The sequence below is a fragment of the Neoarius graeffei genome, chromosome 15 (assembly GCF_027579695.1).
Source record: "Neoarius graeffei isolate fNeoGra1 chromosome 15, fNeoGra1.pri, whole genome shotgun sequence".
Taxonomy (NCBI): domain Eukaryota; kingdom Metazoa; phylum Chordata; class Actinopteri; order Siluriformes; family Ariidae; genus Neoarius; species Neoarius graeffei.
Genome location: NC_083583.1, coordinates 40247707 through 40274499, shown reverse-complemented (window position 1 = coordinate 40274499; position 26793 = coordinate 40247707). Strand labels below are relative to the sequence as shown.

At 41.5% G+C, this 26793-nt stretch overlaps 1 protein-coding gene across 2 annotated transcripts in view; it reads right to left on the bottom strand.

The window, feature by feature from the left end:
* timm44 (translocase of inner mitochondrial membrane 44 homolog (yeast)) overlaps window positions 1-24307 on the bottom strand; it is a 34710-nt gene extending 10403 nt beyond the window's left edge. For both annotated transcript variants that reach the window (XM_060940512.1, XM_060940513.1), the window contains exons 1-8: window positions 24203-24307; window positions 21444-21548; window positions 21167-21343; window positions 8944-9024; window positions 8022-8171; window positions 7755-7891; window positions 1616-1701; window positions 451-543 (exon numbers count right to left, since the gene is read on the bottom strand). In XM_060940512.1, the coding sequence (XP_060796495.1) occupies window positions 451-543; window positions 1616-1701; window positions 7755-7891; window positions 8022-8171; window positions 8944-9024; window positions 21167-21343; window positions 21444-21548; window positions 24203-24232 (859 nt within the window). In that variant the 5' untranslated portion in view covers window positions 24233-24307. The remainder of the gene's footprint in view (window positions 1-450; window positions 544-1615; window positions 1702-7754; window positions 7892-8021; window positions 8172-8943; window positions 9025-21166; window positions 21344-21443; window positions 21549-24202) is intronic.
* Between the last annotated feature and the right edge of the window lie 2486 nt (window positions 24308-26793).

Genomic DNA, 26793 nt, shown 5'->3' with positions numbered 1-26793 from the left:
AGTTTGTGCCGTCAACATGCTCCGAATTCCACTTACAAATAACATTATTAAAAAAAAAGCTTTCAAATCAGGACAAAAACCTTGTAAACCTGTTCATTAAAATATTAAAACAAAGTCTTTTCACTAAAAATTATGAGAAATCTACCTGTTGCTCACTGCTGTCTGTGTCTGACACACATCCATAAACCAGAAAAGGAGCCATAAAGGGGAATTATACATACTAATATAAATCATTAGGTGTTCAGCCAGTGTCTCATACTCATAACCCCATGTTTTTTTTGTTTAAAAAAATAAAATAAAAATTAGAGAAGGAATGCTGATCAGGAATGCTCCTTCATCAATTCCCTTTCCATCAGATTCAGTTATATGACTATAAGAGATAAAAACCTATTTCAAGCTCAAATCTCTTATTATGAGATGTCTGGTAACTGAGGTGCTGATCTACTTTACCGATAAGATCTGTCATCTTATCCGTGACGGCACGAGATGCTCTGATTAAGGCATTGTCACTCTCATCGTATTTCATCTTCATTTCAAAGAATCCTGCAGATAGAAAAACAAAGCTTTTAAAAGAATCAACAAGTCAATGTAATAATTAAAAGAGACATTTAGCTCAGGGATACCATAAACAACGAGTTTCTTAAACTAGAAGTCGATGTTAAAAAAAAAAAACCCACAAAACCCACATACAGTTTGGATTGTAGGCCAAGCCTGCTGGGTTTGAGTAATAACTGTATTTGGCTCTTCTCAGACACTTTGTCCATTTTTACAGATAACTGTATCTGTGTCAGGAACCTCATCGGTAAGTCTGACATACTGAGCAACTCAACACGGTTCGAGGCGAGTATTTGATGATTCAGGCTTATATTTGCATGATGTTAAACAATGCTAAGCTTTCCTTAATTCTTAGCTACACAGCGCCAAACTGTAGATTTTATTTTTGCAGATATACGTTTCTTTACAAAAAGGACTAACCCACAGCACGAAATGGCCAAACTGGCCTCTTAACAGCCTCATACTTTTTGGCCAATATCCTTTGACCACCAGCTCCCCCTTTTCCTGAATCATAATTGTCTTTACAAATCATGTATAATAGTGAAAGTATAAGATGATACTTTATAGGTCATTATGCCTGAATAACAGCCTCATACTCGAGAGAACATTCTTAAACCCCATCGCAGATAAAACATTTCGGAGGAGAAAAAGATTTAAAAAAGAAAAAAAAAAAAAAAAAAACTCTTCCGTTTGCTCTCAAACCCACATTGTGTGGCTTAAAAAATTAAATTAACATGAACTGAACAGAAAGAAGAAGAAAAAAAGACAGACAACCTGCCACTACCAGCATGAGATAACATCCAACTTCATTCTAAATGAATGATACACTTCAAATGTGAGACTAATCAATTTTAGCTTACGTAGCTCACTGGGAATTAACGTATTACTACAACGCTACATTCATGGACCTCATCATGACTAACAAACACTCAAGTTCAGCTGAAGCTACAGCGCCATCTATCTGCTGAGCAAATAACTGAGCAACCTGCTGAACTTTTCACGTTTCCTCCCAGACAGCCGTGTACCCAAAAACACAAGAGTGAACATAGAAGAAACTTACTGTTAAAAACTACATTGTTTTCCTTGAAGTCCTTCCACTGCTGATACCATTTTGAGTCCTTGTGAAGCACGACACCTGTCGCCTCCCTGAACACAGACAGACACACACACACACACACGTATAGAAAGTCTGTATGAAGAACATGTTAATGCTATTCTTCTTTTTCTTCTTCGTCCCATAGCCAGCAATGACTGATTACATTTTAACAGTCCATCACTGGTATGCCTAGGGCATTTAAACTTGGCAGAGCCCATCCCTCCCAGTGGACAATTTAGAGCAGCCAGTTAACCCAACTGCATGTCTTTGGACTGTGGGGGAAACCGGAGCACCCGGAGGAAACCCACGCGGACACAGGGAGAACATGCAAACTCCGCAAGAAAGGCCCCCATTGGCCACAGAGCTCAAACTCAGAACCTTCTTGCTGTGAGGCGACAGTGCTAACTGCTACACCACCGTGCCGTGCAATGCTATTCAACACCCAATTCATAACCCTACTTAACATAACCCACTTAACCTCAATAACCAAATGGAAACCTTCTCACTGTTTTAGCTTGGTAAATAAAAGCTGCATTTGTGTACTTTATAAAAAAAAAAGAAAAAAAAAAGGCAGCTTTCCTGATGAGAACCATCTAAACGTTCCCACAAGATGAAAACTGTCAGATGTTCCTGCGGAGGTACAGTGGTGCTTGAAAGTTTGTGAACCCTTTAGAATTTTCCATGTTTCTGCATAAATATAACCTAAAACATCATCAGATTTTCACACAAGTCCTAAAAGTAGATAAAGAGAACCCAGTTAAACAAATGAGACAAAATTATTACACTTGGTCATTTATTTATTGAGGAAAATGAGCCAATATTACATATCTGTGAGTGGCAAAAGTATATGAACCTCTAGGATCAGCAGTTAATTTGAAGGTGAAATTAGAGTCAGGTGTTTTCAATCAATGGGATGACAATCAGGTGTGAGTGGGAACCCTGTTTTATTTAAAGAACAGGGATCTATCAAAGTCTGATCTTCACAACACGTTTGTGGAAGTGTATCATGGCGTGAACAAAGGAGATTTCTGAGGACCTCAGAAAAAGAAGCATTTTTGATGCTCATCAGGCTGGAAAAGGTTACAAAACCATCTCTAAAGAGTTTGGACTCCACCAATCCACAGTCAGACAGATTGTGTACAAATGGAGGAAATTCAAGACCATTGTTTCCCTCCCCAGGAGTGGTCGACCAACAAAGATCACTCCAAGAGCAAGGCATGTAATAGTCGGCGAGGTCACAAAGGACCCCAGGGTAACTTCTAAGCAACTGAAGGCCTCTCTCACATTGGCTAATGTTAATGTTCATGAGTCCACCATCAGAAGAACACTGAACAACAATGGTGTGCATGGCAGGGTTGCAAGGAGAAAGCCACTGCTCTCCAAAACAACATTGCTGCTCATCTGCAGTTTACTAAAGATCACGTGGACAAACCAGAAGGCTATTGGAAAAATGTTTTGTGGACGGATGAGACCAAAATAGAACTTTTTGGTTTAAGTGAAAAGCATTATGTTTGGAGAAAGGAAAACACTGCATTACAGCATAAGAACCTTATCCCATCTGTGAAACATGGTGGTGGTAGCATCATGGTTTGGGCCTGTTTTGCTGCATCTGGGCCAGGACGGCTTGCCATCATTGATGGAACAATGAATTCTGAATTATACCAGCGAATTCTAAAGGAAAATCTCAAGACATCTGTCCATGAACTGAATCTCAAGAGAAGGTGGGTCAAAATTGGGCTAAAATTCCTCCAAGCCGGTGTGCAGGACTGATCAACAGTTACTGGAAATGTTTAGTTGCAGTTATTGCTGCACAAGGGGGTCACACCAGATACTGAAAGCAAGGGTTCACATACTTTTGCCACTTACAGATATATAATATTGGATCATTTTCCTCAATAAATAAATGACCAAGTATAATATTTTTGTCTCATTTGTTTAACTGGGTTCTCTTTATCTACTTTTAGGACTTGTGTGAAAATCTGATGATGTTTTAGATCATATTTATGTAGAAAATTCTAAAGGGTTCACAAACTTTCAAGCACCACTGTACCTTCAACCCCAACACACACAGAGAGAGAGAGAGAGAGAGAGAGAATTGAATCACTCACCCAAAGGTCAGTCAATCAGTCAATAGTAAAGATTAGAGTTTGGGAAAACCTGGACACTAACGCCCGGCGCACATGGGCAATTTTCCATCGCTTGGTCGTGCAACTTTTTGACGCAAGCGAAAAACTGTTTCGTGTGCGGATATTTGTGACGGTGATTTTTTGTTGCTTGCGACAGATTGCAGGTATCAAACATGCTTGATATTCTGCGACAAAAAAATCTTTTTTTTTAATTAAAATAATAATAATTCACACACACACACACACGTGCTGGTCATATAATTAGAATATCATGAAAAAGTTGATTTATTTCAGTAATTCCATTCAAAAAGTTAAACTTGTATATTATATTCATTCATTCCACACAGACTGATATATTTCAAATGTTTATTTCTTTTAATTTTGATGATTATAACTGACAACTAATGAAAATCCCAAATCCAGTATCTCAGAAAATTAGAATATTGTGAAAAGGTTCAATACTGAAGACGCCTGGTGCCGCACTCTAATCAGCTAATTAACTCAAAATACCTGCAAAGGCCTTTAAATGGTCTCTCAGTCTCGTTCTGTAGGCGACACAATCATGGGGAAGACTGCTGACTTGACAGTTGTCCAAAAGACGACCGTTGAGACCTTGCACAAGGAGAGCAAGACACAAAAGGTCATTGCTAAAGAGGCTGGCTGTTCACAGAGCTCTGTGTCCAAGCACATTAATAGAGAGGTGAAGGGAAGGAAAAGATGTGGTAGAAAAGTGTCCAAGCAATAGGGATAACCGCACCCTGGAGGGGATTGTGAAACAAAACCCATTCAAAAATGTGGAGGAGATTCACAAAGAGTGGACTGCAGCTGGAGTCAGTGCTTCAAGAACCACCACGCACAGACGTATGCAAGACATGGGTTTCAGCTGTCGCATTCCTTGCGTCAAGCCACTCTTGAACAAGAGACAGCGTCAGAAGCGTCTCGCCTGGGCTAAAGACAAAAAGGACTGGACTGCTGCTGAGTGGTCCAAAGTTATGTTCTCTGATGAAAGTAAATTTTGCATTTCCTTTGGAAATCAAGGTCCCAGAGTCTGGAGGAAGAGAGGAGAGGCACAGAATCCACGTTGCTTGAGGTCCAGTGTAAAGTTTCCACAGTCAGTGATGGTTTGGGGTGCCATGTCATCTGCTGGTGTTGGTCCACTGTGTTTTCTGAGGTCCAAGGTCAACGCAGCCGTCTACCAGGAAGTTTTAGAGCACTTCATGCTTCCTGCTGCTGACCAACTTTATGGAGATGCAGATTTCATTTTCCAACAGGACTTGGCACCTGCACACAGGGCCAAAGCTACCAGTACCTGGTTTAAGGACCATGGTATCCCTGTTCTTAATTGGCCAGCAAACTCGCCTGACCTTAACCCCATAGAAAATCTATGGGGTATTGTGAAGAGGAAGATGCGATACGCCAGACCCAACAATGCAGAAGAGCTGAAGGCCACGATCAGAGCAACCTGGGCTCTCATAACACCTGAGCAGTGCCACAGACTGATCGACTCCATGCCACGCCGCATTGCCGCATTCAGGCAAAAGGAGCCCCAACTAAGTATTGAGTGCTGTACATACTCATACCTTTCATGTTCATACTTTTCAGTGTGCCAACACTTCTAAAAATCCTTTTTTTGTACTGGTCTTATGTAATATTCTAATTTTCTGAGACACTGGATTTGGGATTTTCATTAGTTGTCAGTTATAATCATCAAAATTAAAAGAAATAAACATTTGAAATATATCAGTCTGTGTGTAATGAATGAATATAATATACAAGTTTCACTTTTTGAATGGAATTACTGAAATAAATCAACTTTTTCATGATATTCTAATTATATGACCAGCACCTGTGTGTGTGTGTGTGTGTGTGTGTGTGTGTGTGTGTGTACTACCGTTCAAAAGTTTGGGGTCACCCAGACAATTTTGTGTTTTCCATGAAAAGTCACACTTATTTCCCACCATAAGTTGTAAAATGAATAGAAAATACAGTCAAGACACTTTTCTGGCCATTTTGAGCATTTAATCGACCCCACAAATGTGATGCTCCAGAAACTCAATCTGCTCAAAGGAAGGTCAGTTTTATAGCTTCTCTAAAGAGCTCAACTGTTTTCAGCTGTGCTAACATGATTGTACAAGGGTTTTCTAATCATCCATTAGCCTTCTGAGGCAATGAGCAAACACATTGTACCATTAGAACACTGGAGTGAGAGTTGCTGGAAATGGGCCTCTATGGAGCACCTGCATGTGACGTCACAGCCGATCCAGATTGTGACAGACGCCATCGTGTCGGTCAAACGCCATATTCCGCCTTCTACTTCTACTTCTGGTTCTACTTCTGCTTTTACTTCTACCTTTTCTTCTGGAAAACCCTACTATATGCAATTCTACTACAACGGCTGCGGCTACAAGCTCTCCCTACCTGTGCACGTTTTTTATGTTTTTTGTGTGTATTTTTGCGTGTTGTTCGTCTGTACCGGACTTCAATATCTACTACAACTGTATGGACTTACTGGACATTGGTTTCCAGCAGAAAATTACGGTTTGTAGCGATTTCCATCGCATGCACAACATTCTGGACGAGAAAAAAATAAAATAAAATAACATTCCGGATGAGATGGCGAGACCAGCGGGGTCTCCGTGGATTGTTATCGGAAGCAAAGCGAAGGAGGCGGTGCCGGGAGCCGAAGCAAAAGTGAGGCTACAGGCAGAGCCGGCCTGTTGACTAAGCTCAGAAAACAGCTACTCAAACCTCCACTGCCAAGCCTCTACCTCTCCAACACCAGATCCATGTAAACAACACGGACGATTTGGAATTACCTTATTCTATTCTATAATCGGCTGGTCAGTGCTATACTCAATACTTAAGTGACTTACCCATCCAATGAGGATTATTTTCTTGTTTACAAGATGCCACATCTGAGTTGCTGACAAATCCTGAATTTCTGTAAAGATAACTGTCCAGAGATTTATAGGCACGCAGTGCTTCACCACTGAACAGCGAGGGAAAGTTGATGAGGTAATCATACACGTCCGGGTATTCCGCTGGCAGTTCAAAATCCGGTCGTGAAAGCTCCGTCCGGAAAGCCATAAGGGTCACAAATCTGTAGATCATTTATTTTAGACATATATCTAGTTATCTGTTCATTAAAAAAATGAGCCGTGTAGTCCGTCGGTTGGAATTGATCCATTCTGTACACGAGTGCAGCAGTATTCAGCGGTGTTTTTTACCGACAAGATGGGGGTTGTGTACTTTCCGGTCACGTGACTGCAAAATCTCTATACACCTATGGAGATATTGCACCAAAAACCAGACATTTGCAGCTAGAATAGTCATTTACCACATTAGCAATGTATAGAGTGGATTTCTGATCAGTTTAAAGTGATCTTCATTGAAAAGAACAGTGCTTTTCTTTCAAAAATAAGGACATTTCAAAGTGACCCCAAACTTTTCAACGGTAGTGTGTGTGTACACACACACACACACACACACACACACACACACAGGGGGGAGGGGCACATGCACACTGCATCACTCTCACAATTTCCACCAGGGGAATTGTTGTCTCTAGTTATTAGTGATGCAGTGCACAGCACGCATCACTATTGTTCTACTACACACACACACACGTGTATATATTACACACACACACACACACACACACACACTGCCAGTCACTGACTTGTTGCAGAGATATCACCGCGTGTGCGTGTCTTTGCGATAACGAAGTGATCACCTCCAAAGGCTAAGACAATCCCCGCCCGTGAAGCAGTCATGTGATTTCCATGTAACTTGCATCCCCCTCCCCAAATCGCCCACTGGTCGCAGATAACGCGCGCACACAGCTACCCAAGGGGGGAAACTTGCATCCAAAAATTGCAATACATTTGTGACGAGAAGTCGCCCATGTGCGCCAGGCTTAAGCAAGCCATGCCTTAAAAAACAAACAAACAAAAAAAAATTTATTCTTTCAAACTTACTCATTAGCGTCAAAAACTTTGGCTTCAGTCCCTGCTGCTTTAGATGAGAAGTCACTTCTCTTCCGTAACCGAGTAGGTGGTCTGTAAGGTCCACTATGACCAATGTCCCCGATCTCCTTTTTTACACTCTCCATACCCTGAGGAGCATCACACACAAGCATCGGGGTTTATAACGCATCTGATTAAAAGGACAGTAAAGCAGAATGCTTCCATAATGCTTACAGCAACAATAAGCTTGAAACAAAGTGTATAACCCATCGCTCTGACCTGTGAGATTGCTCGGAAGGCTCCAGTTTTTCCCAGCTTCTCTCCGCTCTTAGAGACGCTCTCTGCTGACTGCTTGGCTGTTTTTGCCGCTTCCTCCATTCCTTCCATGATTTTTTTCCCAATGTCTGAGCGACCGACCTCTTCTAAACTCTACAGGTGCGCACGTACAAACACGATGTTGATTTATAATACAACTGACAGCACGAGTCTTATGAAGATTCAGTGTGTTATACAATAAACTTGTTACCAACTAATCTCGTCCCTTGAATGCGACTTTCACCTAGAAATGTGGATATAAAGTACCTCTGAAAAGCATTTTAGGTATTTAGTTGGACTATAAATTACCTTTTAGGTTTAAAGCTTTACAGCTTTCTAGGTAAAAATAAAGGGTAACACCCCAGTGACAAAGGTATAGTTTACTACCTTTTTTTGACAATAAATATTATTTAATCTGACTTGTAAATTGGGCGGCACGGTGGTGTAGTGGTTAGCGCTGTCGCCTCACAGCAAGAAGGTCCGGGTTCGAGCCCCGTGGCCGGCGAGGGCCTCTCTGTGCGGAGTTTGCATGTTCTCCCCGTGTCCGCGTGGGTTTCCTCCAGGTGCTCCGGTTTCCCCCACAGTCCAAAGACATGCAGGTTAGGTTAACTGGTGACTCTAAATTGACCGTAGGTGTGAATGTGAGTGTGAATGGTTGTCTGTGTCTATGTGTCAGCCCTGTGATGACCTGGCGACTTGTCCAGGGTGTACCCCGCCTTTCACCCGTAGTCAGCTGGGATAGGCTCCAGCTTGCCTGCGACCCTGTAGAAGGATAAAGCGGCTACAGATAATGAGATGAGACTTGTAAATTTGTGATTATTACTTAATTACACTCCCATTTACAGCACATGCATCCTTCCTTAATGCTCTGTGCAAGTAAACTCGCCTCTTTGACCGTGTCTGACAGCGTCCCCAGCTTCTTCTTCAGCACCTCTGAAGTCCTCACGGTTTCAGACTCAATGGTTTTCTAAAGAGAGATGATTTAACACAGAGACATGACAATACAGAATGATAAATGAAACGTTACAAGAGTGGCGGCTACAATTATCGACACCTTAACGATCTTTTGGCCATTGCAAAAGTAGAATAGACTTTCAATATGTAAATTGTGCAGGAATAATTACTTAAACTTCCCCTGGAAAAAAAAAAACGAGTCGATTCCCGATTGCTTAGCGCATCAGATCACGTGACACCGTTCCACAATTATCAACATCCAGATGATTATTTATTTAAAAAATAAAATATCAGTATGTGGTATTAAGTTAACAAAACAGTTTTTATTTAAAATTTGTTTTACATAGACTTGAGTACAAAATATATTTTATATAAATATATGGATGTCGGTGTTTACGTAAATGAGGAAATAATTCTAATGTTTGTAAACAAATGAACTGATGTTTAACCTGTCAGAAAATCTTTTTGTTCCACTTTCTAAGTATTTTCGTAGATCACATTTTGTTAATCATTCATTGTTGTTTGTATTAATTTCTAGTTTTGTAGTTTACCGATAAATACCAACAGGCGATTGACACTGTAACTGCATGAAAATCCAAGTCAAAGGTCGCATGTCATTCATCAAACCAAAATGTAAAATGTCTACTGATATTGTAATATGCGGTAGATATTTACAACAAACTGCAAAAAGAAATGTTTTCTGAACGGAATAGAAAAATCTAAATATTTCAAGCATGTAATTTTTTTTTTTAAATGTTAAGAATTTAATTCTGGTCTAATTCTATTTATTGCAATCAGATTCCCAATACTCTATAAACGTTCCATTCTGTTATGAGTCAGAAGAAAAATTATAAAAATCACAGCAGTTTTATTTTTCTAAAGTGCTTCATCGACTTCAACAATGTTACACAAAGATCGATCCATAACAGTTGTAAATGTCACTTAATTCCACAGGGTGTCGATAATGGTGAACACCGGTGAAAGTGATCACTATTATCGACACCTCACGTGACTTCTCAAATGCACGTTTAGATACAAAATGGCGACTGTCAAATGAAAGAGTAAGAAACCAAGTAGGTTTCGACAAGGAGATCATGAAATATCGGTGAATTTGATCAGTAAAAACATGTCCATGATCTTTCCACCATGCTTACCTGCGATGATAACGTCCAGGTTTTTCTCAAATTGTTGCTCGCGCTTAAAAAAAAAAAAATAATAATAATCCATCTCGGGTAAAGAGCCGTGTCATCAGATGACAAGCTCAAAGGGTGAGGCGGGTCTTCCTGTTGACTAATTAACCAATAATAACTGTTGTAACTGAAACTCACCTTTGCAAAACTGTTTTTTATTGGTAAATCTGAAAAGGTGTCGATAATTATGGACTGTTGATAATTGTAGCCGCCGCTTTAGTATAAAGACATCAGTAGACACTAAAGGCCTCAGCACGCATTGTGCAGGGCTTATGTTTAGCTGGCACATTTCACAAACAAATGACATTAATTGCACAGTAAACAGATATTGTGCAGAGGCATCTCTCCTCATGCCGTGCTCACAGCAGCTGGGAGAACTCCATGGACACGCTACATGACCCAGCCTGTCGTTGGTCCTTACAAATGGGTTCATTGTTTAATTTTACTCCAGATAATCTTCCTGTAGTCATGACAATTAGGAAATTTTAATCGCTCCACCTGCAGTACTGGAACAATCGCACACGAATCAATATAAAGATATAAAGATGGTGTGTGTGCTTGTAAGGTCTCAAGTCGTTTAGTTTTCCCTTAACCCTCACACACATCTACTCTGCAGTAAGTATGTGGAGGCCTTCAGTATTTAACTAGCAGCAGAATGTCTGCAAGTAGGATTATGCCAAAACGATATACGAACAGTTCAACGATTTCAAAGAGTCAGAGCAGGACAAAACTTCAATTTAACAAAAGTAGTTTAAACCAGTATTTAAAGAGGTACTGCACACGTACTGTAAATGTATTTTTCTGAAATGTAAACTAAATGATATGACTGTACTGTGATTAAACACATCAGTTATGGTGTTAAAAGGGAACTAAAGTCATTTTTAAACTTGCTTTATTTCTTAATTAACGTGTTATTCAATTACGTTTTCGGTTTTACAACCCTGATTCCAAAAAAGTTGGGACAAAGTACAAATTGTAAATAAAAACGGAATGCAATGATGTGGAAGTTTCAAAATTCCATATTTTATTCAGAATAGAACATAGATGACATATCAAATGTTTAAACTGAGAAAATGTATCATTTAAAGAGAAAAATTAGGTGATTTTAAATTTCATGACAACACCACATCTCAAAAAAGTTGGGACAAGGCCATGTTTACCACTGTGAGACATCCCCTTTTCTCTTTACAACAGTCTGTAAACGTCTGGGGACTGAGGAGACAAGTTGCTCAAGTTTAGGGATAGGAATGTTAACCCATTCTTGTCTAATGTAGGATTCTAGTTGCTCAACTGTCTTAGGTCTTTTTTGTCGTATCTTCCGTTTTATGATGCGCCAAATGTTTTCTATGGGTGAAAGATCTGGACTGCAGGCTGGCCAGTTCAGTACCCGGACCCTTCTTCTACGCAGCCATGATGCTGTAATTGATGCAGTATGTGGTTTGGCATTGTCATGTTGGAAAATGCAAGGTCTTCCCTGAAAGAGACGTCATCTGGATGGGAGCATACGTTGCTCTAGAACCTGGATATACCTTTCAGCATTGATGGTGTCTTTCCAGATGTGTAAGCTGCCCATGCCACACGCGCTAATGCAACCCCATACCATCAGAGATGCAGGCTTCTGGACTGAGCGCTGATAACAACTTGGGTCGTCCTTCTCCTCTTTAGTCCGAATGACACGGCGTCCCTGATTTCCATAAAGAACTTCAAATTTTGATTCGTCTGACCACAGAACAGTTTTCCACTTTGCCACAGTCCATTTTAAATGAGCCTTGGCCCAGAGAAGACGTCTGCACTTCTGGATCATGTTTAGATATGGCTTCTTCTTTGAACTATAGAGTTTTAGCTGGCAACGGCGGATGGCACAGTGAATTGTGTTCACAGATAATGTTCTCTGGAAATATTCCTGAGCCCATTTTGTGATTTCCAATACAGAAGCATGCCTGTATGTGATGCAGTGCCGTCTAAGGGCCCGAAGATCACGGGCACCCAGTATGGTTTTCTGGCCTTGACCCTTACGCACAGAGATTCTTCCAGATTCTCTGAATCTTTTGATGATATTATGCACTGTAGATGATATGTTCAAACTCTTTGCAATTTTACACTGTCGAACTCCTTTCTGATATTGCTCCACTATTTGTCGGCGCAGAATTAGGGGGATTGGTGATCCTCTTCCCATCTTTACTTCTGAGAGCCGCTGCCACTCCAAGATGCTCTTTTTATACCCAGTCATGTTAATGACCTATTGCCGATTGACCTAATGAGTTGCAATTTGGTCCTCCAGCTGTTCCTTTTTTGTACCTTTAACTTTTCCAGCCTCTTATTGCCCCTGTCCCAACTTTTTTGAGATGTGTTGCTGTCATGAAATTTCAAATGAGCCAATATTTGGCATGAAATTTCAAAATGTCTCACTTTCGACATTTGGTATGTTGCCTATGTTCTATTGTGAATACAATATCAGTTTTTGAGATTTGTAAATTATCGCATTCCGTTTTTATTTACAATTTGTACTTTGTCCCAACTTTTTTGGAATCGGGGTTGTAGTAACCTTATATCGTGACTCGTCTTGGCAACTAACTGCAATTAAATATTATACTTATCGGCCTATTCGGTTTTTAGCCATGTTGAATTTAGTTCGTTTGGTCCACGGCAGGCGTCGCTTATCCGCGCGATCTTCACGAGACTTGTGCGAGACTTCGAAATGTGAAGTGTCAGCACCGCCATTTTGAAAACTGTTTTCCAAACTAAATATTGCACAAAAACAAGTTCAAATGATGATTACTGCCTACTTTTTTTCAAACTTTCCTGATTGCTGTCAAAACAAACAAAACTTCCGGCTCGATTACATCAACATTCGAAAGAGGGCGCATGCGTCTTTTGACTTACCCCTGTGTCCGAAATCGCTCCCTACTCACTATAATAGGACACTATATAGTGAGGACGCCATTTTGTAGTGCTGTCCGAAACCTTAGTGAGGATCATTTACATCCTATATAGTGCACTCAAAGTATCCCACAATGCATCACAAAAATTAGTGTACAACGATGGCCACTAACCAAGCAATATATCCCATCATGCATTGCGGTCGCACTGAAAGAAATCAAAGTCTCAAATTTGATTTAATAAAAGGCAGCAGCAAAGAAGAAAGTATTCAGCTTTGATTTTAAAAAAAAAACTGAAAGATGCAGGTACTTTGTATTGATTAATGTATAATATGTATTTATCATTTTGAAAACCCACCAGCCAGCTGATCTGGCACGGTTTAATTGTGTGACAGTAATGATATAAATACCAGCATGAAGGACTAGTGTCCGGAAACGTTTTTTTATTTTACCAATGAGCTCACTATATAGTAATTCCCTATATAGGGAGTAGTGAATGAGTGAGTGATTTTGGACACAGGGAACGTTGGCAGATGTTGGTCGCTTTGATTTCCGCTGTACATTTTACTTCCGTCCTACGATGTCTCGCACAGGTCTCAACGAATCTCGCTTACGGCCATCGCTTTGACATATGGACTGATATATTACACAGCATATCTCAAAGACTCATAACTTGCTACAGCAGTGACAAAATAGCTCTCAAATATGAATTCCTATATTTAATAAAATGAGATAAATAGAATTTTGATGATAAAAAATTTTGCCTTCAGTTCTTTAAAGGTCATAGGCAAAGGTTTTCAATTTATGGACATTTGAAACTTTATATGTTAAAAAACCGGCGGCACGGTGGTGTAATGGTTAGCGCTGTCACCTCACAGCAAGAAAGTCCTGGGTTCGAGCCCCGTGGCCGGCGAGGGCCTTTCTGTGCGGAGTTTGCATGTTCTCCCCGTGTCCGCGTGGGTTTCCTCCGGGTGCTCCGGTTTCCCCCACAGTCCAAAGACATGCAGGTTAGGTTAACTGGTGACTCTAAATTGACCGTAGGTGTGAATGTGAGTGTGAATGGTTGTCTGTGTCTATGTGTCAGCCCTGTGATGACCTGGCGACTTGTCCAGGGTGTACCCCGCCTTTCGCCCGTAGTCAGCTGGGATAGGCTCCAGCTTGCCTGCGACCCTGTAGAACAGGATAAAGCGGCTACAGATAATGAGATGAGATGTTAAAAAACCCTCTGTAATTATTTTCTGGTCCCAAGAAGTATTGTTAATAAGTAATAATTAAAATAAGTTAGAATAAAAGTTAGCGCGGATCACGGCGAATTTCTGCTCGGCGATTTTCATGACCACACGGCGCATGACGTGGCAAACAAATCGCTTGAGTTGAGTCCACTTCTATTTATTTGCATTGCCGTTCAGCTTGAGTGCAGATGTGCGTTCGGGAATTTCCAAAGAAAACCCATGCTTTATTGCTGTGCAGTGAACTGTAACAATGGGACCGGTTCAGGAAGAAGTTTTTACCTTTTTCCGAGAGAGGAGAAGAGGCAGAGAGTGGATTGTGCGCGTGAAGCAAGAGGGTTGGCAGCCGGGTAAATACGCCACTCTGTGCTCCGATCACTTCGAGGGGGGAGCACTGATTTATTTTTGAAGAATCCCCATCTGTTGGAGAGTTTAGGTGTCAGTGTCGGACAGAGAAGGCTCAAACCTGACGCTGTTCCGACAAAATTCGAACACAAAATCAAGCAGTCAAAGAAGAAACGGAGCAGCAACGCTCAAGCAAAAAGGAGAAGATTGGAGGTAAACATTTTTACCTTTGCTTGCAATTGACAAGTCAAGAATCCTGAGGGATCCTGTACAATCATTGTGGAAATGGGACAAAGGGATATTTCCTCGCTTAGAGTAGGCTATAAATGGTATAATGCTTGTATTACTATTAGCAATATATTATATTAGCAATATAAACAAATCCACGTTATATTATAGGGATTGTGTGTGTGTGCGCCCCCGTGTGGTTTGTTTATTCTTCAAAAGGGCTCTTATTTAGTATTACGATGAAAGGAGGAATTTATCATAACTACCAGGATAAATCGTTTGGGCGCGAGTCTTGTTGAGGTCCGGGGTCACCGCGATCAGAGTCGGCCGAGTCGCTGATTGATTCCGAGGCACACGGTCAAACCAGTGAGCCACAATCACAGATTAGATTAGATAAGATAAATAAAATAGAGAAAATTTCTAGATAAATTAAAATAAATTATTTACATATACAAATATAAAAAGAATAAGATATGGGGAAGGAGGGAAAAAAGGGGGGGGCGGCGTCAGGAGAGATATTGCACTTTATATTGCACTTTATATTGCATATTGTCCAGTATTGCTTTTTGTCAGGCTAGGCTACTGCTCCTTCCCGTCCTCTGTCCTCCTGTTCCCCCTTCTCCCACCCAGAGAGGAGTTGTACAGTCTGATGGCGTGAAGTCAAGTCAAGTCAATTTTATTTATATAGCACATTTCATGTGGCTAACACAGACTCAATGTGCTGTAAAAAAAAAGAAAAGAATAAAATAAGATAAGATTAAAAACAGCACTAGACATATATAAATAAAAAAATAAATAAAAACTAATAAAAAAAAGACACTAAAACGTCATAAAACAATGTAAACAAGGTAAAACAATGTCAACTCAACCAAAAGCTTGTGAAAATAAATACGTTTTAAGAGCCTTTTTAAAAGAGGGAGTAGACTGAGCTGACCTTAATTCCAAGGGAAGGGAATTCCAAAGCGTTGGGGCACAATAACTAAAAGCACCGTGAGCCATATTTGGGTTAATTCTGGGGACAGATAAAAGACTTTGACTAGATGACCTGAGAGAACGAGTTGGATAATAGTGAGGGATAATGTCAGAGATATAGGTTGGGGCTAGGCCATTTACTGCTTTAAAAGTGATCAGAAGTATTTTGAACTGGATTCTTTGTTTTACAGGGAGCCAGTGAAGTGATTTCAGAATCGGAGTGATATGGTCAAATTTAGATGTTCTTGTGAGTGTTCTGGCAGCTGCGTTTTGAATCAGCTGGAGTTTGTTAAACGCCTGTTTAGTAAGCCCAGCATACAGGGAGTTACAATAGTCAAGGCGACTGAAAATAAAAGCATGTACTAACTTTTCAGAGTCCTGAAAAGACAGGAAGCCACGTACCTTAGAGATATTTCTCAGGTGATAAAAGGCTGTCTTAGTAATAAGAGATATATGTTTTTCAAAATTAAGATCGGAATCGAGGGTCACACCCAGATTTCTGACATCATCACAAGGTTTTACCAGAAGGGGGGTAAAAAAGGTACAAAGATGTTCTCTGCGAGCCTTAGGGCCTACAACTAAAATCTCAGTCTTACTGTCGTTTAACAACAGAAAATTCTGAGCCACCCAGTTTTTAATGTCAGATATGCAACTAATTAGATCATTTACTGGACTGGGGTCGTCAGGGGAAAAAGAAATATAAAGTTGGGTGTCATCTGCATATGAATGATACGAAATATTATGGCGCCGGATAATAGACCCAAGTGGTAACATGTATAAATTAAAAAGCAGAGGGCCAAGGATTGACCATCGATGTCCATAGTGTCAGAACAGAAATTGTTAATAGTGACAGAAAAAGATCTCCCATTTAAGTAAGAAGAGATCCAGGCAAGAGCTGTACCGCGAATGCCAATTAGATCTTGCAGGCGTTGAATTAAAATAATATGATCCACAGTATCAAACGCAGCACTTAAGTTAAGAAGCACAAGAACAAATACTTTATGGTTATCAGTGGCAATTTTGAAATCGTTTATAACTCTGACCAAAGCAGTCTCTGTACTATGATTCACATGGAATCCAGACTGATAGGCATCGAAGAGAGTGTTATGAGACAGATAAGAGTAAAGCTGCTTGTAAACAACCTTCTCAAGAATTTTACCTAAAAAAGATAGGTTAGAAATGGGCCTATAACTTTCACAAGCCAAGGGATCAAGGGTATGTTTTTTTAGTAGAGGAGTAACCAACGCATGTTTAAGACAAGAAGGGAAAGTACCAGATAGGAGAGACGTATTAACAATATTGAGAATGTCACTAGCTAAACAACTGAAAACCTGTTTGAGCAGCTTGGTAGGTAACGGATCAAGTGAGCAGGTAGCAGAACCAAGCTGTTGAACTATCTCTCCTAACTCACCTTGATGAATAGGAGTAAAACTGGGGAAACAGGCTGAGCTAACAAGCAGAGATCGGCTTGGAGAAAGGTAACTGGCATCAGTATGAGAGGGTATCTTGATATTGCTCCTGATAGTTAAAATTTTTTCACTGAAAAAGGTTGCAAACTCATTACACTTCTCTACAGAATGAAGTTCTGTGGGAATCGTAAGTGGAGGGTTGATAAGTTTATCAATAGTATTGAACAGTATTTTAGAGTTATTTGAATTTTCAGCAATAATCTGAGAGAAGTACTGCCTTCGAGCTTTTTTAAGTTCACCGTTATACATAAGAATATAATTCTTATAATGTACAAAATCAGCCTGCAGTTTAGATTTACGCCATTTTCGTTCATAAAAGCGGCAGGTTCTTTTAAAGGTGCTGATATTCTGTGATGTTCTCCAGGGTGACCTACGTTTACCTGAAATAGTCTTAATTTGCAATGGCGCAATGCTGTCCATAATACGTGTGACAGAAGAGTTGAAAGAGTTGACTAAGGTGTCACAACAGGGGGATACAGCAGAGTCACATACAGAACCCATAGGAGAGATAGGAGTTGGCATAACAGATACCTGGCTGAGGTCACATGACCGAGCAGCATTAAAAGTCATAATAAATTTATCTGAGGTGTCTTCCCTAATCCTGCGCCTTAAGAGTGTTTTCACACCGGATACATATCTAGTCGTCGGCCAGGAAACACTGAAAAATATACAGAGGTGGTCAGAAAAACCAACATCTAAGGTGCCATTTATAGAGATTTCTAGGCCTTTTGAAATAACCAGGTCTAAGGTGTGGCCGTGGCTGTGAGTAGGAGCAGAAATATGTTGTATGAACTCAAAAGATGTCAACAGATCTATGAACTGAATCGCAAAAGAGTCAGCCATGTTATCAACATGAATATTAAAGTCACCAGAGATAAGAATACAATCATACCTTGTCACGATATTAGATAAAAAAATCCCCAAACTCAGAAATAAAACCCACTCTATACTGTGGTGGATGATAGACTATGACTATAAGAAAATTGTTAGATTGTCTCAGAGCTAAATATTCAAAAGCAGGGAAAGTACCAAAAGAAACAGTCTTACAGGGTAGCACATGAGAAAAAAGGGCTGCTAGACCTCCCCCTTTCTGATGTGAACGAGAGCAAAAGAAAAGTCAGATGGTGAAGCCTCAAGAAGTTCATAATTACCTGAGGAATCAAGCCATGTTTCAGTAAGAAAAATACAGTTTAACTTATGGGACGTGATAATGTCATTTACCAGAAATGTTTTATTACGGAGCGATCTGATATTTAGAAGGGCCATCTGCAGGTGATGAGGGGAACTACACTTTACCAGTGCAGATTGATCCCCAAGTGCTAAAACAGGAGAGGGAGAGCAACAAGAATCAGCAGGACCCATACTAGAGCTAGGTGTATTTATGAACTGAATTGGGTCATGCTGTGATGCATGTCAAGGTGTACTGAAAGCAATAAACTGAATAAAGTTAGTGGTTAACTGTAGGAGATCCAGTTTATTTGGGTGCACACCATCAGATCGATAAAGACTAGATTTTGTCCAGAATATATCAAAATTAGCAATATAATCGTGACCAGCTGCACTGCAGAAATTCTTTAACCAGGTATGGAGACTGTACAACCTGCTGAAACGTTCAGAGTGACTGGAGTTAAATGGAATCGGGCCAGACATGATGCAGCGTTTTCCGTGACTTTCTATGGTGAGACATAAAGTTTCCAGCTCGTCCTGAAGCTTGATAGAGGTTCTGGCCATGACGTCATTTGTTCCCACGTGGACAATGACAATGTCGATGGAAGGATGTCAGTCAAGTAGTGAGGGAATGAGTTGAGAAATGTCAATAACCCTTCCCCCTGAGATACAGTAAGTGATAGCACTAGGAATAATTAGGTCTCTGACAATCGAATCACCAACAATGAGAATTTCGGGATTACACAGAATATCACGGTTAAAGTGGATAGTAGAGTAAGGAGGAAGTTGAAAACAGTCAGTGTCGGCAGAGTCGACAAGGGTACTGCTCGCTGGAGGCAACGGAGCAACAGACAGACTGTCAGACGGACCCGAGGAGCGGAGGCCAATACAGACCGTCGGAGAGAGGGAAACCGTAGCAACTGATGCAGCCACCGTCGGAGATGAAGAGACTCTGAGCCGCTTATCAGAGCCGTGCACAGGACTTGAAACATCGCTGCCTGGAGACCTGTTTCGCTTGGAGGTAGCCTTACGGACTCCATGTTGACGCGGCGGTGAGGAAAGAGCTGGTCGTCCCGGCAGGAAAGCAGGCGGCATGGACGAGGGGCACGTCTCCCGATCCTGGTCCTCCGGACGTTCAAATCCACTCCGCCGCGGGGCAGGCGACGTGGGGAGATCCGCGAGAGGAGCAAAAGAGTTGCTGAGATCTAACTCCGCAGCAATCCCGGCCTGGCAAGCCGAGACCGGAGGAGGAGAGCGGCGAGTCCTACCACCAGCCACCGTAGACCAGGAAGAGCAACCTGGGATGGGGGTCAAAGTAGCATCCAACGCGGGCGGGCCAGGTAGCCGTGGATCATCCAAAAAGGTAAGACGTGCACCAAGATCAGCTTGTTTTTGTAGAAGGACTGAAATAAGTTGCTCAATCAAAGCGAGTTCACTTTTAATCTCAGTCAAGACGAAGCTGGTAGACAGCAGTCTAGCGTTTTGGAGAAAATCAGCGGCCGCCATTTCAGGAAACAAACCGGAAATATTTGAAGGACAAAGGAGTTTTTAAGTCTGTTCGTCCTGCACTTGGGAAGGAGCATTCTGTCACTGAACAGGCTCCTCTGGTTGCTGATGATGGTGTGCAGAGGGTGACTGGCATCGATTGCTTCGCAACGGCCATAAGTTAAAAAAGTTAAAGTCCTTCCCACACCGTGTGGCGGATCGGGCGGCGCCAATCTCCATTTCAGCAGCCCTCGGCCTCTCGCCTATTACATAGCTAGGGTTACAGTGGGGGGCTGGTCCTCTGGTAACCACGAGAGTTTAACTCCCCACTCGCATCTGTATTGCAGCGTGCCTTGCCAGATGGCAGTAGGTACCATTTTTATGATGGTCTTTGGTATGACCCGACCGTGAATAGAACTCACGATCTCCCGATCGAGAGGCGGACACGCTACCACTAGGCCACTAGTCGCAACAGCCATAGGTTCATACATATATGGTTTCACCTCACGATATTCAATTTGGAGAGTTCCTACTTCAAAATCGCTATTGCTTTCAGACATTTTACACAACCTCTCACGACCAAAGTCCGTACGTGTGCTCGGTTTGCAAGTAAACATAGAGCTGCTCCCAGTCTGTTTGCCTTGAATGCCGTCACGATGACTGTCCCCTGGCAGTGAAAGTGCGCATAAGTGTGATGTAAACAAACCTTCGGAACTTGCACAAACCAGTATATTTTAACCGTTTTATTCAATTTTAGGGTGCAAATTAGACACCAGGAAGATTGAATTCGCTTTTTGGGTCGTTCTTCTAGACAATAAAGTTGATATTCTACGTTCCACTTCCGACCGTTGCCTATGACCTTTAATGTTGACAAAATTACCTTCATTATAAAATTCAGCGTTTTATGGGATGAAAATGGCGCAACACAACATCTACTGGTTAAAATCATCCTGAGCACTGCAAAGCCCACGCTGATACAGAGTCAACCATTTGGTACTTCTTAATGATGTGAAGAATGTTAATGCCCTGTTACTACAGGAGAGTGGCCCAGCTCTGCCAGCCCTCACCCATGAGGGGGAGTCTGTGAAACTGCTCATTTTCAAATACAGGCTGACTGAGACTCACTGAGCAGCTCCTGGCTTACACATCCACAGGACCTTATAACGATGCACATTATCAGAAAGAACTTACATATTTCCGCCTAGCTTGTTGAAGTGCCTCTGATTCCTCCAGCTTTTTGGCCTCCTCACGAAATTTCTTGATGTTCTCCTTCATCTCTTTGTTTTTGTTCAGCTCCTGCTTCAAGCTGTCCAGAAATTCACCTAAGAAGCCTTTGCGCCCTCCTCGGTTTGCTGATAAATACCTTACCTACAAAAGCACAAAGATTACACATTAACTTTACAGGAATATCTATCTGAATCTTAGAAGTGTAAAACACTTAGAAGTGTAAACTCAGGATAGTTCAAACCTGTGAGGCACTTGTGACAGACCCACATATCCTGTGCACACGGAAGGCATCATACGTGGCACAAGTGCGTGTAGTGAGTAATACTAAACCCCTCCTGGCATAGTGCTGAAAACACACACACAGAGTTCAAAAACATTCAAAAGACCCAAAGCACATCTTGTAACAGTAAACATATAATGTTTAACAGCTGTTTTTAGGATATATATATATATATATATATATATATATATATATATATATATATATATATATATATAAAAATGTGAATGCATGTAAGTTATATTAATTTAGTTATTTTATTATGTTTCTATATAGGGCACACTTTAAGTGGGGCCCAGCTCTGTTGTGTGACCCCCCACCATAATTTTGTTGTTTCTTATTTTCCTTGATGAAAGTTTAACAAAACAATTAAACAGTAAGCAGTGTTTCCCAATTCTGCATCTTTCATCCCTTCAAGTATCACCATATTATACGATTACACTAAATACCACAATTATGTATTAATGGTATAACATTTCTCTTATTAAAATCTATTATAAACATGGTATTAAGTGTCACCATGTGACATCAGAAAGTTACACGACAGCTAACTGTAACACAGGAATAACAAATACAGCACCATAAACAAATGAACACCAGAAATCATTAAACACATCATAAATACATCAGTATAAAAACTGTGTGTTTCAGGGTGAAAGTTTCCTTTAATCAGTGTTTCTCAACTAGTGGGCCACGAATTTTTTTTTCTCCCCCAAGTTTGAAGCCAAATACTAAAAGTTCAGGATCTTGTTGTGTCCCAAATCCGGTAGCTGGTTTGCCGTATACTTTTCAAGTGGAATAATACATTTGTGGGTAAATTAAGATGAACAAACCTTTATTTTTGTCACATTCCTCCTCTACATTTAACCCGTGCGTATGTGCGCACATACACACAGAGAGAGAGAGAGAGAGATAAATAAATACGTTTGTGGGTAAATTATTTGGATCTGTGATACGTGCTGAAAGAGAAGAGAAGGGAGGATTGAGAATCGAGCGGCTGTTGTTTGTTTACACCTGATACCAAAACTTGTAGCATCCTACCAACCATCACAAAGACGCGTACAAAAAGCCCAGAAACTCCCATTTACCCGGGCAAAAACGATACAGGATTTATCTTGCAGTGTCCTGATCCCCAGAAATATTTAAAAAAAAATCCCCAGCCACATATAAAAACTTGCACTCGTTCATGCTCTTCCAGGTTTTCATCTGTTTGTCCATGTATAATGATGACAAATAATAAGTGATTAACAAATAAGGCTAATAATACATAAAATTTATTTGTTAGTTAAATTTTTTGTTAATCACTTGCTATGCCTATTTGCTGGTTATTTTTTTTCTTCCTTCTTTATCCTGAGGACCACAATGGAAATAAGTTTTATGCTTTATTGTGCTATCCTCAGCAATATCTGTTTTATGCATTTCATATACACTACCGTTCAAAAGTTTGGGGTCACCCAGACAATTTTGTGTTTTCCATGAAAAGTCACACTTTTATTTACCACCATAAGTTGTAAAATGGTGGGTGGCACGGTGGTGTAGTGGTTAGCGCTGTCGCCTCACAGCAAGAAGGTCCTGGGTTCGAGCCCCGGGGCCGGCGAGGGCCTTTCTGTGTGGAGTTTGCATGTTCTCCCCGTGTCCGCGTGGGTTTCCTCCGGGTGCTCCGGTTTCCCCCACAGTCCAAAGACATGCAGGTTAGGTTAACTGGTGACTCTAAATTGACCGTAGGTGTGAATGTGAGTGTGAATGGTTGTCTGTGTCTATGTGTCAGCCCTGTGATGACCTGGCGACTTGTCCAGGGTGTACCCCGCCTTTCGCCCGTAGTCAGCTGGGATAGGCTCCAGCTTGCCTGCGACCCTGTAGAAGGATAAAGCGGCTAGAGATAATGAGATGAGAAGTTGTAAAATGAATAGAAAATATAGTCAAGACATTTTTCTGGCCATTTTGAGCATTTAATCGACCCCACAAATGTGATGCTCCAGAAACTCAATCTGCTCAAAGGAAGGTCAGTTTTATAGCTTCTCTAAAGAGCTCAACTGTTTTCAGCTGTGCTAACATGATTGTACAAGGGTTTTCTAATCATCCATTAGCCTTCTGAGGCAATGAGCAAACACATTGTACCATTAGAACACTGGAGTGAGAGTTGCTGGAAATGGGCCTCTATACACCTATGGAGATATTGCACCAAAAACCAGACATTTGCAGCTAGAATAGTCATTTACCACATTAGCAATGTATAGAGTGGATTTCTGATTAGTTTAAAGTGACCTTCATTGAAAAGAACAGTGCTTTTCTTTCAAAAATAAGGACATTTCAAAGTGACCCCAAACTTTTGAACGGTAGTGTATATGTACTTTTATTGCCAAATAAAATCAATCAATCAATCAGCCTGCAGGACAGAGGAACGAGGAGATATGCACGCAGCTGATCTTTTCTGAAATTAAATCACATGCCCAAAATAGTCAAAACTTAAACCAAACATCCCAGAAAGCAAGAAGAAGGAAAAAAAAGCCCTAAAATCAATTGGAAAAAGGCCTGAAATTAAAATCCCCTCACCGGCATGACAGGCTAATGCTCGCTAGCAACAACCTCCGCTTGTTTATTCTCACTGCTACATCCTTATAAATGATAACTTAATATTCTTCGGCCAAAGAAAAACACTTCTGTAATCATACAACTCCGATAGCGCTTGAATAAAAGCTGTAATAGGAAAAAAATCTCACCTGGTAACAGTGACACAAGGAGGCCGCCATCTTCCTCGTGTTGCCTGTATGAGGGTCTGTTGACCTTGTGACGCAATTCCGGAGGCGGAGCCAACGGCCACGTGTTCACCAGAGCCCTTTCCACAGAGAGAGAGCTTTCACTTCGAGGTGACGGAAGCCCTGAAATTATTCAGCCTTTTGTCTTATGGGAACAATTTTCTGAATTGAGTTGCAAAGAAAAAAAAACAATATTGATATTTTGAGTAAATAAGATATGATAAATTTCAGCCTGATGAGAAAACAATTTACAGGCCTAGAAATTCATGTAGGCGGCATGGTGGTGTAGTGGTTAGCACTGTCGCCTCACAGCAAGAAGGTCCTGGGTTCGTGGCCGGCGAGGGCCTTTCTGTGTGGAGTTTGCATGTTCTCCCCGTGTCCGCGTGGGTTTCCTCCGGGTGCTCCGGTTTCCCCCACAGTCCAAAGACATGCAGGTTAGGTTAACTGGTGACTCTAAATTGACCGTAGGTGTGAATGTGAGTGTGAATGGTTGTCTGTGTCTATGTGTCAGCCCTGTGATGACCTGGCGACTTGTCCAGGGTGTACCCCGCCTTTCGCCCGTAGTCAGCTGGGATAGGCTCCGGCTTGCCTGCGACCCTGTAGAAGGATAAAGCGGCTAGAGATGATGAGATGAGATGAGAAATTCATGTATTTTTTCACCAGCTAGCCGGACAAGTGACCTTCCAAAGTAACTAGCCAAACAGAAAATCAACTCACCCAAATTTGTCATGTATGAATTTTACTTATGTCAAAAATAACAAAAAAGAGAGTAGTTACTCTGTCTTTCGTGTATCGTCATCATATGTCCAGCTTTGTGTTGTGTATAGGGTGACCATTTCCATAACACCAAAAAGGAGGACATTATTTGGACGGGGGGTCTGGGGGCCCTCCCCCAGAAAATTTTGTATTTCTTAGATGCAATTTCCTGCATTCTAATCAATTTTAGGGTGAATAATGGCAAATCCCATCTGATTCATAGCCCTCAAATTTTTATGTAAACCACAGTGGCAAGATTGAGAATGGATTATTTTTATGCAAGTCACTCAAGTTTGGTGAAATTAACATCGCAATTTTGTAGGGTTAAAGATTATGATTGTGGGGAAAAAAGAGTAAGGTCAAAGCATTCATAGTATTTATTATAATTCATGTATTAGCTCTTAATTGGCTAGAACACACAGTATTTATATTTATTAAAAACATTGTGGAGTTAACAAACCACTGAAATTAAACTTAAGGTGCTGAGTACCAAAAAGCACAACATTTGTAGATTCTCAAAGAACAAATAGGCAACATAACCAGCAACATTATAAAACGTCGACTTGTCTGCTGACAGAACTGTCCGAAATAAATACAATCCTCTCCGTGTATCTGTTGTAGTAGATGTAGATATAGTAGATGTGCATTTGCACTGTCATCCATATCCTAACAAGTTAAGTTGTGAGCAGCTGGTCTACCGGACAGACTTGTGTTTCCAAGTCCCAGCCAGGGCCAGGGGGGCAGGGCACTCGGCACGTGCCAGGAAGATCATCAAAGGATAGAGCGCAATGCATTCTAGAATGCAACGCCTCGCGGTGCGGTGTTCGCAATGCATGCCAAAAAACATCGAGCCATAGACTCTTTATTGTAGATTACTAGTGTGCAGTACAGATCTGCAGTTTCCCTACAAACGTTATTCTAGAACTCTGCTCTTCCAGTCTGGCAAGTCAATATTATATAATTCCGCTCATCGTCTCTAAAAGGAGGACAAATGTGCGTCCGGCTTGATGCTGCGCCGGACAAGACATTGAAAAGACGGACGGTCCGGCCTAAAGCCGGACGTCTGGCCACCCTAGTCGTGTAGCCATGCCCTCGTCTCAGGTCCCACTCGGAAGAGGCCCTCCTCTGAAGGTGGTCTATACAGGGGACAAGCGGTGATGATGTGGTTGGCAGTCTGCTCAGGCTCCCCGCACTCACACGCTGCACTGTCTGTTAGGCCCCACTTCTTCATAGAGGCTTTGAAGCAGCCAACCCCGGTGCGTAGGCGATTCAGGAGAGTCCATTGCCGGCGAGGTAGGTCTTCTCCTTCAGCGCCATCTCCAGGATCCTGGATGTAGTAGTGTATACATGTCTGACCTGCCGACTCCCATTCCTGCTTCCATGCCACCGCCAGCCAGGCTTTAGTTGACAGGTCCTCCGGGATAGAAGTGAGCATCTCTTGGGCCACCAAGTTGTATGGGTGGCGGGACTTGAGTCTGCTTGGAAGTGTTGCCATGGTTGTGGTGTTATGGAGGAGGTGCCAATCATATTCCTGGGCTTTCCTTGCCAGGGCGAGGGTGGCAGCCTCTCGCCGTAGGCTGGCTGGCGCAATTCCTGCTAGGACTTGGGAAGAGAAGACGACAGCCTCCACGCGGCCTCTCCTGCAATTAATGAGAAATGGTGAAAGGCCAGCTCATGAAACTAAATGTCGCTACCAAATCGTCACGCTGCCAGACCAGGGCGTAAGAGGTCGGGGGGACGCAAGCTCACGTCAGGGCGGGCGGCCATCCCGACCATCAAGCGTCAGGATCTGTCAGTGT